At 35.2% G+C, this 11551-nt stretch overlaps 1 protein-coding gene across 1 annotated transcript; it reads right to left on the bottom strand.

The window, feature by feature from the left end:
* Positions 1-1084: 1084 nt before the first annotated feature.
* Positions 1085-5563, bottom strand: LOC114297787 (protein FAR1-RELATED SEQUENCE 11-like). The gene is made up of 6 exons (XM_082880587.1): positions 4678-5563; positions 3464-3948; positions 3242-3334; positions 2997-3124; positions 1250-1301; positions 1085-1123 (listed from the first exon to the last, which is right to left on the bottom strand). Exons 1-6 carry the CDS (start codon positions 5561-5563, stop codon positions 1085-1087), a joined length of 1683 nt encoding a protein of 560 aa, XP_082736713.1.
* Between the last annotated feature and the right edge of the window lie 5988 nt (positions 5564-11551).

Consider the following 11551-nt stretch of genomic DNA (forward strand, 5'->3'; position numbering starts at 1 on the left):
AGAACTAATTTCCCTTCTCCATTATCAACCTTGAGAGTGAAAGTGGGAGATCAATGGGAGAGCCTTGCCATTATTCTATTCTCTAGCCATTTTGCCTTCTTCTTCACCCAATCTCTTATCTCCATCATCTCCTTTGTTGTTGTGTTCCTAAGTTGAGATTATTGAAGAATCTAAGCCTCTCATCATATTCTAGAGAATTCGATCTTCGAATTTTCCAACTCCTTTCTTGAACCCCCTCCTACACTTAGGTCATATATATTGCTTTTGAAAAATGCTTCCCACCCCCAGTTTTCCCGACCCCCAGTGAGGTGGCACTCACGTGATTGTCACGTGGCTGAAAAATCTATGTATCTGTTAATAGACCCAAACACACAGGTTCACATTTCATTTTGAAATTTCCCCCCCTCCTCCCTCAAACATGTATATGTCTTCGCTCCAACGGTAACAGCTACTGACCTCCCACTCCAACGCCCGACTCCCACTCCGACGCCGGCGACCACTCCTTCCCTTCACTCCGATACCGACAGCTCGTTCCCTAATCTGTCTGCCTCTCTTTCCCTCTCATCCGACAAGAAGAAGGACGAGATTAAGAGGTAAATTTAAACAAAACTGAATGTTATAATTTATCTGCGTATATAAAACAGGTATATCTGCGTAAATTTCACTCTCTCTTTCCCTCTCTGTATATATATCTATCTGTGAAGCCCCGATTGTCTGTATGTATATCTGCGTATATATATATATATATATATCTATTTATTTCCTGTCCGATGAAAACCTTGATTTGAAATTCCTTTTCATAAATTTTCTTTTCATTTGGGAATTGTGGCATTTTCATTTACGAATTGCGGCCTTTTCATTTGGAGTCTTACATTGCCTTAAGCGTGTTCAATGAAATTCCCCAACGACATGTTTAATCTAATCATTTACCTTTTTGAATTGGTTCAATTTCTCCAGTGCATAATTTCTTGATTAAACATATATAATCAAGAGTGAAAACCTATTTAATCAATTTCAGGTTTAAAGCACTCTTGATTATAAGCAATTGCTTATAATCAATTATGAAAACCAAGATAGATACAGGTCAACAGGTTTGTAATTGCTTATAAGCAATTATGAAAACCTGAAAATTATAAGCAATTGGTTATAATGAAGAGTGAAAACCAATTCAAATAATTGCACCTCATCACCATGTGTTTGACCTGTATCAATTTAGTAAACCTGTTGACCTGTTGGAAATTTAGCAAACCTGTTCACCTGTATTAGTAAACCTGTTGACCTGTATTAGCAATTTAGCAAACCTGTTGGAATTTTAGCAAACCTGTTGACCTGTATTAGCAATTTAGCAATTTAGCAAACCTGTTGACCTGTATCTATCTATCTATCTATCAAACCTAAAAACCTGAAAAAGCAAGGAACCAAAAAAATATCTATGTATCTATTAACAGGTAATTTACTTGAAAAATCATTAATTTTTTAGATTTTTCTAGCAGCTGGACCTGTGTGTGCATGCTCCAGGTAGAGATGCATGCCTGTGTATACTTGCAGCTGGACCTGTGTGTGCATGTTGCAGGTGGATCTAATCAGTAATTTACCTAAAAAACTCAACTCTTGTTTCTGGAGCATGCACACACAAGGATGAAACCATTAAGGGGAAAATGAAGGATTGTATAAGAACTTCTTCTACTTGGATAATGGATCAGCTACAGGACTCCTCTATCACTTTCAGCCTTGTAAAGCTGAAATAGAGGAGTTGTGAAGCTGAATCAGATTTGTCGACTTCATACCATTTTCCTAATTATTTTTCATTAGAAATACTTTTAAGGCAATAATTCCAACATTCTCCCTTAACTTAACTTATTAACTTTACTTAACTTGCTATTTGTCCATTTTTGCAAATGTCAAGTTCAAGTGTCAGTGGCAATAGCTCAAGTTGGTTGACATACGTCAACAGAAATTGTCGTACATGTAATAAAAGGCCACCATCATAATATCACAAACCGATCAAAACAAGAACAAATTATTCTACTATTGTAATGTTTGTGGTTTTATCGGATGGTGTTTACCTATGAATCCAGAATCTAGAGGTCATCAAATTCAAAGAGACGAAGTCCCAACTGTCGGTGAACAAGTTATGACCTAACAACTTCGAGCTATGACCGAACAACAAATACAGATGACGGAATAACTTCGGATTCAGAACACAAAGATGCAAAAGTTGATATATATGTTGTCCGTGTTGTTTGTAATTGGTGCCTTTAAACTTATAAATATGTAATAAGTAGAAATAAATGTCAATGTACAAGTTCAAGTAGACTTAATACTTTTGTGATGTTTTGGAGGAAGTTATGTTTTGTTATGTATTGAAACCTACTTATTGTACCTCTTTTGTGGTTAGTGGAATGAAAAATAGCTTGTTCAAATTTGTACACTTTCTTCAATACTCATTGAATGGACATTGTTAAATGCAGGAAACTGTTGAATACAAGGTAACTATTGTTGAATATAGGTAAACTATTGAACATGGTAAATTGAATACAGTGAAACTATTTAATATACATTGTTGAATACAGGGAAACCATTGAATAGACGTTTTTAAATATAGGGAAACTATTGAATACACATGGTTGAATACATGAAAACTGTTCAATAAACATTGTTTAATACAAAGGACTGCTAAATAAACATTGTATATTAAATAACAAAGTTTGAATCTCAATAACAAAGTTGTAACATAACCTACAATCTCAAAAATAAAGTTTGAAACTCAAAATAATAGACTACATAATTTCCAATCTTCTCAACATCAAAGTTTGAAACTCATAATAGTAGACTACATAATATCCAATCTTCTCAACATCAAAGTTTGAAACTCATGATAATAGACTACATAATTTCCAATCTTCTCAATATCAAAGTAAACAACTCAGATTAGTAGACTACATAATTTCCAATCTCAAAAACAAACAGTTGGAATACATAGAAACTAGTCAAACAAGTCTGTAATATCCAAGCTTCCCGATGCAGAACCATAAATCTGAGTTGGAGCACTCATCAAACTTCCCCTTGTGCCACTTATGAAGTCCGATGGAGTAAGAGATGTGCCTCTAATACCATGGGCCACCTATGACAATTCATTGCAAAAAGTACATGTTAGAACAATACACTTTGCAAAAGTACATGAAGTACTCTTTCGAATACACTTTGTAAAAGTACATGAAGGCCTCTTTGGAACACGTACCGGTACATACATACTATTCTCTGTGCCAACCATATAAGGATAATACGGTGTTTGAGCTTGTGCTTCACATTCAAATCGGAGCAACTTAGCAGCCTGTATGTTTTGAAAAATAATTACAGATTGAAATTTATGAATTGCTTTTACATACTTCAATAGACTTTGTCAAAAAAAACATTTGAATACACATTTTACCTTTGCTTTTGTTTGTTTTTTTGCCGTTACCTTGAACCGATTAACAATTTGATCTACTTTGGCAATCTTCCGTTTCGTAACTGGACGACCTCTTCGCCGAGCAACCAAAGGACTAATCACCTTCCTACTAGTACCTCCTTGTGTAGAACTGGTGTGAATCGGACTTCTTGTTGAACATGGTAAATTACTCCCATCATCGGATTCTTCTTTCATGACTCTCTCCTTGATTTCATCCAACCCAAGGTCTACAATTCTAGTTTTGCCTTCAGAGTTACCAGCAAGTTGTACAATGGCAATAAATTTTTTGTTTATCCTCTCATAGGTACTTGCATTGAAATCATTCCCAAAGCCAGTGTATGTGGTTTTGATGCATGCGTATTCTCTATCCACATCTTTTCTCCACCAGGGCAAAATGTATTTACTTGGCACCTCATTTATGCATCTTCTGACAAGCACAGCGAGTGAGTGAGCACACATAATGCCTCTAAACTCAAACAACCGACATATGCATTGAACTTCACATTCAGTTGAATTAAAATAGACAACAAAGTCCACATGCTTCATCTTCTCAGAAACTACCATCGCTTCTTGGACATTATATGTAGAAATTGATCCTTCCTCTTTCACAATCACCGCCTAACAGTAAACTAATCTCTTCAACTCTCCTTGAACTTCTTTGAATTTCGCATTGGTGTAGGTTTGCCGAAATTGCTTCTCAAACCTGTATATAGTTAGGCAATCAAACAATTTGTGTCGAGACTTGAAGTCTGCTTTCTTCTCTTTCTTTACCTTATTTCTCAAGGCATTGTCATATTGTTCAATGAATTGCTTCAATGTAGTTTTTGGATTTACATATCCATCAAAAAACGCATTCATACTTTCACTTCGTTGTATAGTTGACATGCCAGCCCAAAAAATGTCTTTAACATAGACAGGTACCTATCGATTCCGCTCATCATATAGTACCCCCAACCACTTATTATCATAAAGATTGAATGTTGCAAGCATCTCTTCCCATTTACTCTCAAATTTAGCTTTTGTCAAACAGTCATAAACTGCATTTTGCATAGCCAACTTTATGGCTTCATACTGAGCATATCATTTCAACTTCTCTGGAATTTTCTTCATGATATGCCATAAACACCACCGATGTCGAGCTTGTGGAAACACAATTTCTATAGCATTTTGCATAGCTCTACACTGATCAGTTATGATAGCTTTTGGCGGATGATTTGACATGCAACTTAACCATGACTTGAATAGCCAAACAAATGTATTAGTGTCTTCACTAGACAACAATCCACAATCAAGCAAAATGGACTGTCCATGGTGATTAACTCTGACAAATGGAGCAAATGGCATGTCATATTTGTTCGTCAAATAAGTTGTGTCGAATGAAACGACATCTCCAAATGCTTCATAAGTCGCCCGACTCCTTGCATCAGCCCAAAACAAGTTTCTAATGCGAAACTCCTCATCAACATCAATAACATAAAAGAATCTCTCACTGTGTGCTTGCATCCTCATAAAATAACTTTGAAGTGATTCGGCATCACCTTCCCCAAGCCTCAACCTTCTAGCTCTCTCAATGTAATTTCTTGCATCTCGCTCGTCAAATGTCAATGACTCGTATCCCCCCGCTTCAACAACCATTGAATGAAAGTTCGTAGACACCCCAATCCCTGCTTGATCATTAATTTCTAATCTTCTCTTCACAAGAGCAAGAATTTTCTTATTCATTGCAAAATGACATGAGTCGGTGGGAATCAAATCATGATTATGCTCAAGGTTAACTGTGGTTAGTTTATATCTCCCATCCTTTTGTACACTACCTCGTACCCTTGTTGTGCAACCAATTTTTGTGGACAAACATGGCTTCAGAGGGTTGACTTCTGATGTCTTTTTTCTCTGCCCCGCTCGAGAACATTCAATTGCAAAGTTTAGCAATTGCCCATCATCTCCAAAATGTTGTGCTCTATGAGCTATAGAAAATCCAACATGCTTAGCATATTTGCCATAAAATGTGTACACCTCTTCCCTTGAGCTAAAACACATACCTTTCTTAGGTTCTTTAACGTGTTCGCCCTCATTTATTAAAGGATTCTCACCAACATTTGAATCAACCTCCATTTTTCCACTTTGCGTACTGAAATAACAATTAAACAAATATCATTTCCATAACAATGCCCAAACAAAAATACTGTTTACAGATTATGAAACTAAACTTCATATTTCATATTTTATATAAACTCTTTACAGATTATGGAACTACACAGTTTACAGATTATGGAACTATTCATAATTGTGAACCAAATTTCATATCTCACATTACTTATCTCACACAATTACTTATCTCACATTACTTTTCTCGCCAACTTTCATATAAATTGTTTACAGATTATGGAACTACACTGTTTACTTATCTCACAAAAATGTCTACAAATTACTCATATTCAGATTACAGATTATATAACACTGCCCAAATTTCATATTTCATATTATATAGCAATTACTTATAAAATAACCACAGTTAATCATAGGTCCAAAATGACAGATTATATTTCATATTATGTTTACAGATTATATTTCAGATTTCATAGGTCCAAAATGACAAATTGATTAGAATTGATTTCAGATTTCCTTCCTTGTACCGAATTTACAATTACAAGTAACTGTGTGCATAATATGTTTACACACAAGAAATGACAAATTGATTAGAATTAATTTTAGTAATTTACCTAAAAAACACCACTCTTGTCCAATGCTAATATATTACCTAATCAAACATAGTACATTCTAGTTCCAAAAAACAAAAAAAACATAGTACGTTCCTTCCTTATCATACGTCTGATCCGAGTTGGCGGTGTGGAATTGACTTTTTAATCAATTTTTTATGGACGAATTCCATTAACAGTTTTTGTAATTTAAGTATTTGTTATTTTAATTATTCACTTTTTAATTATGATTTATTTGTTTTTAAATTTTAAATCTTATTTTAAATACGGATAATTAAAGATATCATTACTTAATTTTAAAAATAAAGTCGTTAATTTGATAAAATATAAATTAATTTGACAAAAATAAATATTAAAAAAATATTTTTAATTTTTTAAAAATTATTTCTACCCACTAAAGAGAAAATAAAAAATTATTGATAAATCCTATTTACCAGTGTTTTAACCCAATAAGTCCATGAAGGAATTTTTTAACCCATTTAGTCCCATGTATGTATAGTTTTATTCCATAAAGTCTTTTTTTCTTGATTTATACTATTTTCTTGGACACTCATGCCCTTATATTTAATTTTGATACTCTTATAAATATTTTTTGAATGGTTAGCAATTTTATGATGTGAACATTCATATTTTAAAATTCACACTGGTAGGAATGTGAAATTGGCCCGTGGGGGCCCGAAACCCGCCTGCGAGCCAGGGCGGGCCCGGCCTGTTGACATTGTGAATATTCACATCGACATTGACATGTTGACATTCACATTGATAAGAGTATAAAATTGGCCCGCGGCCCATAGGCGGCAAAAAGCCTGCCGGCCGCCCAGGGCGGGCTCGGCCTGGCCCGTTGACAATGTGAATATTCACATATACATGTTAACATTCACATTGATAGGAGTGTAAAATTAGCCCACGCCTCGTGGCTGCTCGAAACCCGCCTACGGCCCATGGGCGGCCCGAGGCGATCCCGGCCCGTTGACAATGTAAATATTCACATTGACATGTTAACATTCACATTGATAGAAGTGTAAAATTAGCCTGCGCCTCGTGGCTGCCCGAAACCCGCCCACGCCTATGGGCGGCCCGGGGCGGGCCCGGGCCGGCCTGTTGACAATGTGAATATTCACATTGACATGTTAACATTAACATTGATAAGAGTATAAAATTGGCCAACGGCCTAGGGCGGGCCTGACCCGGCCTGTTGACAATGTGAATATTCACATTGACATGTTAATATTCACATTGATAAGAGTATAAAATTGGCCTGCAGTTCGTGGGCGGCCCGAAGCTCGACTGCAGCCAGAGGCGGGCTTGGCCCGACCCGTGACAATGTAAATATTCACATTAATATGTTAACATTAACATTGATAGGAGTGTAAAATTGCCCGTTGCCCGAAGCTTGCCCATGACCTGGGGTAGGCCCGACCCGGCCCGACCCGTTGGCAATGTGAATATTCACATTGACATGTTAAAATGCACATTGATAGGAATGTAGAATTGGCCCGCGGCCCATGGGCTGCCCGAAGCCCGCCCACCGCCCAGGGCAGGCTCGTTTCGGTGCAGGCCCGAGCATGTCCGAGACCTTAGGTTAGGGCCTAGGTCATCATTTTGAAGCCCGGCCCAGCCTGGCCCATCGGCCCGCTTAAGGCCCATTCAAGGCTCGGTCCGAGGCCCAGCCCGGCCGACACGCAATGTTCTTTTTTGTGGAAAATAATAAAATTTTGGTAAAAAAAATTAAAAAGAATTAAAAAAAAATGGCCAAGCCCGACCTAAGCTCGAGGCTAGGCCTAGGCCCACCGGCCCGACCCGAGGCTCGATCCATCGGCCCGTCCAAAGCCCGAATACCTTTGTGCTAGGGCTAGGGCCTCGGCCTAATTTTTTGGCCCGTGGGCCGGCCCGACCCGGCCCAAGAAAGGCTCGTTTGGGCCCAAGCTCGAGCCTAGTCCGAAACCCTAGGCTAGGGCCTGGGCCATCACTTTAAAACCCGGCTCGACCCATCGGCTCGGTTAAGGCCCATTCAAGGCTCGGTCCGAGGCCCGTCCCGTGCCGAGGCCTAGTGTCTTTTTTTGTGAAAAATAATAAAATTTTGGTGGAAAAAATTAAAAAGAATTAAAAAAAATGGCCAGGCCCGCCCCGGGTCGCCCACCGGCCGTGGGCGCGTTTCGGACAGCCACGAGGCACGGGCTAATTTTACACCCCTATTAATGTGAATGTTAACATGTCAATGTAAATCTTCACATTGTCAACGGGCCGGGCCGGGCCCGTCTTGGGCCACTGGCCAATTTTATACTCTTATCAATGTGAATGTTAACATGTCAATGTGAATATTCACATTGTCAACAGGGCGGGCCGGCCCGCCCACAGGCCGTGAGCTAGTTTCGGGCAGCCACGAGGCGTGGGCTAATTTTACACTCCTATCAATGTGAATGTTAACATGTCAATGTGAATATTCACATTGTTAACGGGCTGGGCCTGCCCCGGGCCGTGGGTGGGCTTTTGGTCGCCCATGGGCACGGGCCAATTTTATACTCTTATCAATGTGAATGTTAATGTGTCAATGTGAATATTCGCATTGTCAACGGTTGGACCGAGCCCGCCTCGGGCCACCCATGGGCCGCGGGCAGGTTTCGCTCCGCCACGGGACGCGAGCCAATTTTACACTCCTATTAATGTGGATGTTAACATGTCAATGTGAATATTCATATTGTCAATGGCCCGGGCCCGCCTCGGCCCGACTGGAATTTTTTCGGGCACCCACGAGGATCGACATGGGCCGAGCCCCTACACATTGACGATATGAACATTCACATTGACGGTGTGAACATTCACGTTAGGGGTATTTTGATAATTATGTCACCCATAGAACTTATTGAAACATAAGAAAATAATGTGAACTAAATGGAACATAAGTAGATGAAAATGGGTATTTTGGTCTTCTTATCTCAAATAGGACCTAATGGAATAGTCAAAAAGAATATGGGTTGGATGTAATAAAACTCTTAGAAAGTGGATTTATCAAAAAAGCTTTCAAGATAAAATTATGTAAAATTGATAAATCTTTTAGACATTTATTTTTTTTTACCAAATTAAGTTTTATTATGTGTTTAGATAATAATCATGTAATGGGTGGTTGCTTTTATTTTTATTAAATTAGTTTTAATTTTTTCAAAAGTTAAATATGGCGACAATTTCGATATCATTATTAAATCAATCCCTTAAATCAAAAAATTAAAAATTAAAAATATTTCATATATTGAATATATCGATTACACATTAAAAATTTAGCAACCACCCATTACATGATCATAATCCAAATATATACTAAAAATTAATTTGGTAACAAAAAAAAATATCTAAAAGATTTATCAATTTTACATAATTTAATCTTTGGTGGGTAGAAATTATTTTTAAAAATTAAAAAAAAAATTGACATTTATTTTTGTCAATTAGTTTATATTTTATAAATTTGACAACTTTGCCCTCAAAATCGAGTAATAGTATCTTCAATTATCCTTATTTGAAACAATATTCAAAATTCAAAATCAAATGTGTCACAATTGAAAAATCATGGACCAAAGTGACACAAGTCTTAAACTATAGGGACGGTTAACATAATGTCCATTATTATTATTATTATTATTATCATTTGGTGAGTCTTGTGTCCGGTCTATACTCGGATTGTACTATTGAGCTCCTTGGGCTCACCACATGACCATATCGATAATTCGACCCATGTGTAGGTCTCATCAATTACTCTATTCTTGCAAAAAAAATCATATTGATCGGATATTGATTGTCACTTTATAAATCACATTACTTTCAACGTTCAATATGATTTAAAAAAAAAAATTTGTTAACAAAGGATCAAGTAGTACTCGATATATGATCAACGTGATTTTTTGCAAAGATGAAATACTCGACGAGTCCTACATATTAAATGGTTCGGATTATTGATGTGGACTTTGTGATGGGCCCAATAGTGCAGTCCATTTCGAAACTAGATTGAAGACAAACCTTACTCTTTTTTTTAATTATTATTATTATTTTTTATAATTTTTTAACCCAAAAAAATTACATGACTAGTCGAATCAGAAAAGTAAAAAAATCAAATAATTTTTTTTTTTTCTCTCTAGAGATTTTTTGTTAGATTTTTATTTTATTTTTATTTTTTTTCCACGTTTTAGATTGTTTTAGCTATAACAATTCAAAAAAATATACGATTTTATGTGTATGTCTTAATATGTGGATTTATTTTCCAATAGATGTTGATAACTAATGGCGTTTTTCATCAAATACTATTAAAAAACATCACTAATTGTTATTTTTAGTGACATTTTGAAAATTTTGTCACAAAAAAGTTACTAATTGTAAGTTTTAAAAACAGTTTAAAAAAATTATCACCAAAAAATATCACTAATTTTCAATTTTTAGTGACAGTTAAAAAAAATTGTCACAATAAAGTCACTAATTGTAAATTTTATCTACAATTTATAAAAATCGTGACAAAAAAAATTACTAATTATTAATTTTTAACAATATATGCAAAAAACTGTTACAAAAAATTATTTTTAGTGACAATTTTAATAGAACTTATTTTTAATAAGATTTGATAAGAATTAAATCCAGCTATTAAAATTTATTAGCTGAGTTTACAATGTTTTTAACTGGATGCCAAATCAACCCTTAATCTCATAGGATTACCAATGGCAACAGTGCCAAAAAAAATCTAGTTTGAATCAAACATAGGCCCGTTTGGTAGAGATTTGGGAAAATGATTATAGATTACAACTTAACAGATTATGACTTATAACTGTGAACATAAGCTGTTAACCTGTTTGGTGTAGCTGTGGGATTATGGATTTAAGCAGCAGAGTAGTGTTTGGTTGATAAGCTCTAAAATAACTTTTTACTGTGTAATTATCCTTTTTTCTCTTATATGATATAAAAATGATCATTTTGTCATTTTTTTAGTTTTAATTTTAAAAAAATTATTTCATTAATAAAAGTAAATGTAATTGGTATTAAAAAAATTATCATTTCATTTTAAATTATTTCATTAATAAAATATCATTTTAAATTAGTAGTTAATGTAATTAGTGGCAATTAATAGTTTAATAAGCATCAATTAATAGCAAAATTATTAATTTTTTTCATTAATAGTTTAATAAGCTGTAAAAATTTATTAATGTAAAAAATTATTAGTTTAATAAGCATCAATTAATAGTTTAATAAGCTGTAAAAAATTAATAGTTTAATTAGTTTAATAAGCATCAATTAAAATTATTTCATAAGCTGTAAAAAATTATTTCATTAATAAGCATCAATTAAAATTAATAGTTCCATTAAAATTATTAATAGTTTCATTAATAAGCATCAATTAAAATTAATA

Source organism: Camellia sinensis, chromosome 7 (assembly GCF_055761805.1).
Source record: "Camellia sinensis isolate YWXY chromosome 7, ASM5576180v1, whole genome shotgun sequence".
NCBI classification, from domain to species: domain Eukaryota; kingdom Viridiplantae; phylum Streptophyta; class Magnoliopsida; order Ericales; family Theaceae; genus Camellia; species Camellia sinensis.

What these genes read in the sequence shown, in the direction of transcription:
- LOC114297787 (XM_082880587.1), bottom strand. Translation starts at nt 5,563, where the DNA reads ATGGAGGTTGATTCAAATGTTGGTGAGAATCCTTTAATAAATGAGGGC. An exon ending in AGCTTGGATATTACAGACTT is followed by an intron (nt 1,302 to 2,996) that starts GTTTGACTAGTT and finishes AAATTCCAACAG; the next exon opens with GTTTGCTAAATTGCTAATAC. An exon ending in TTACTAATACAGGTGAACAG is followed by an intron (nt 1,124 to 1,249) that starts GTTTGCTAAATT and finishes TATAATTTTCAG; the next exon opens with GTTTTCATAATTGCTTATAA.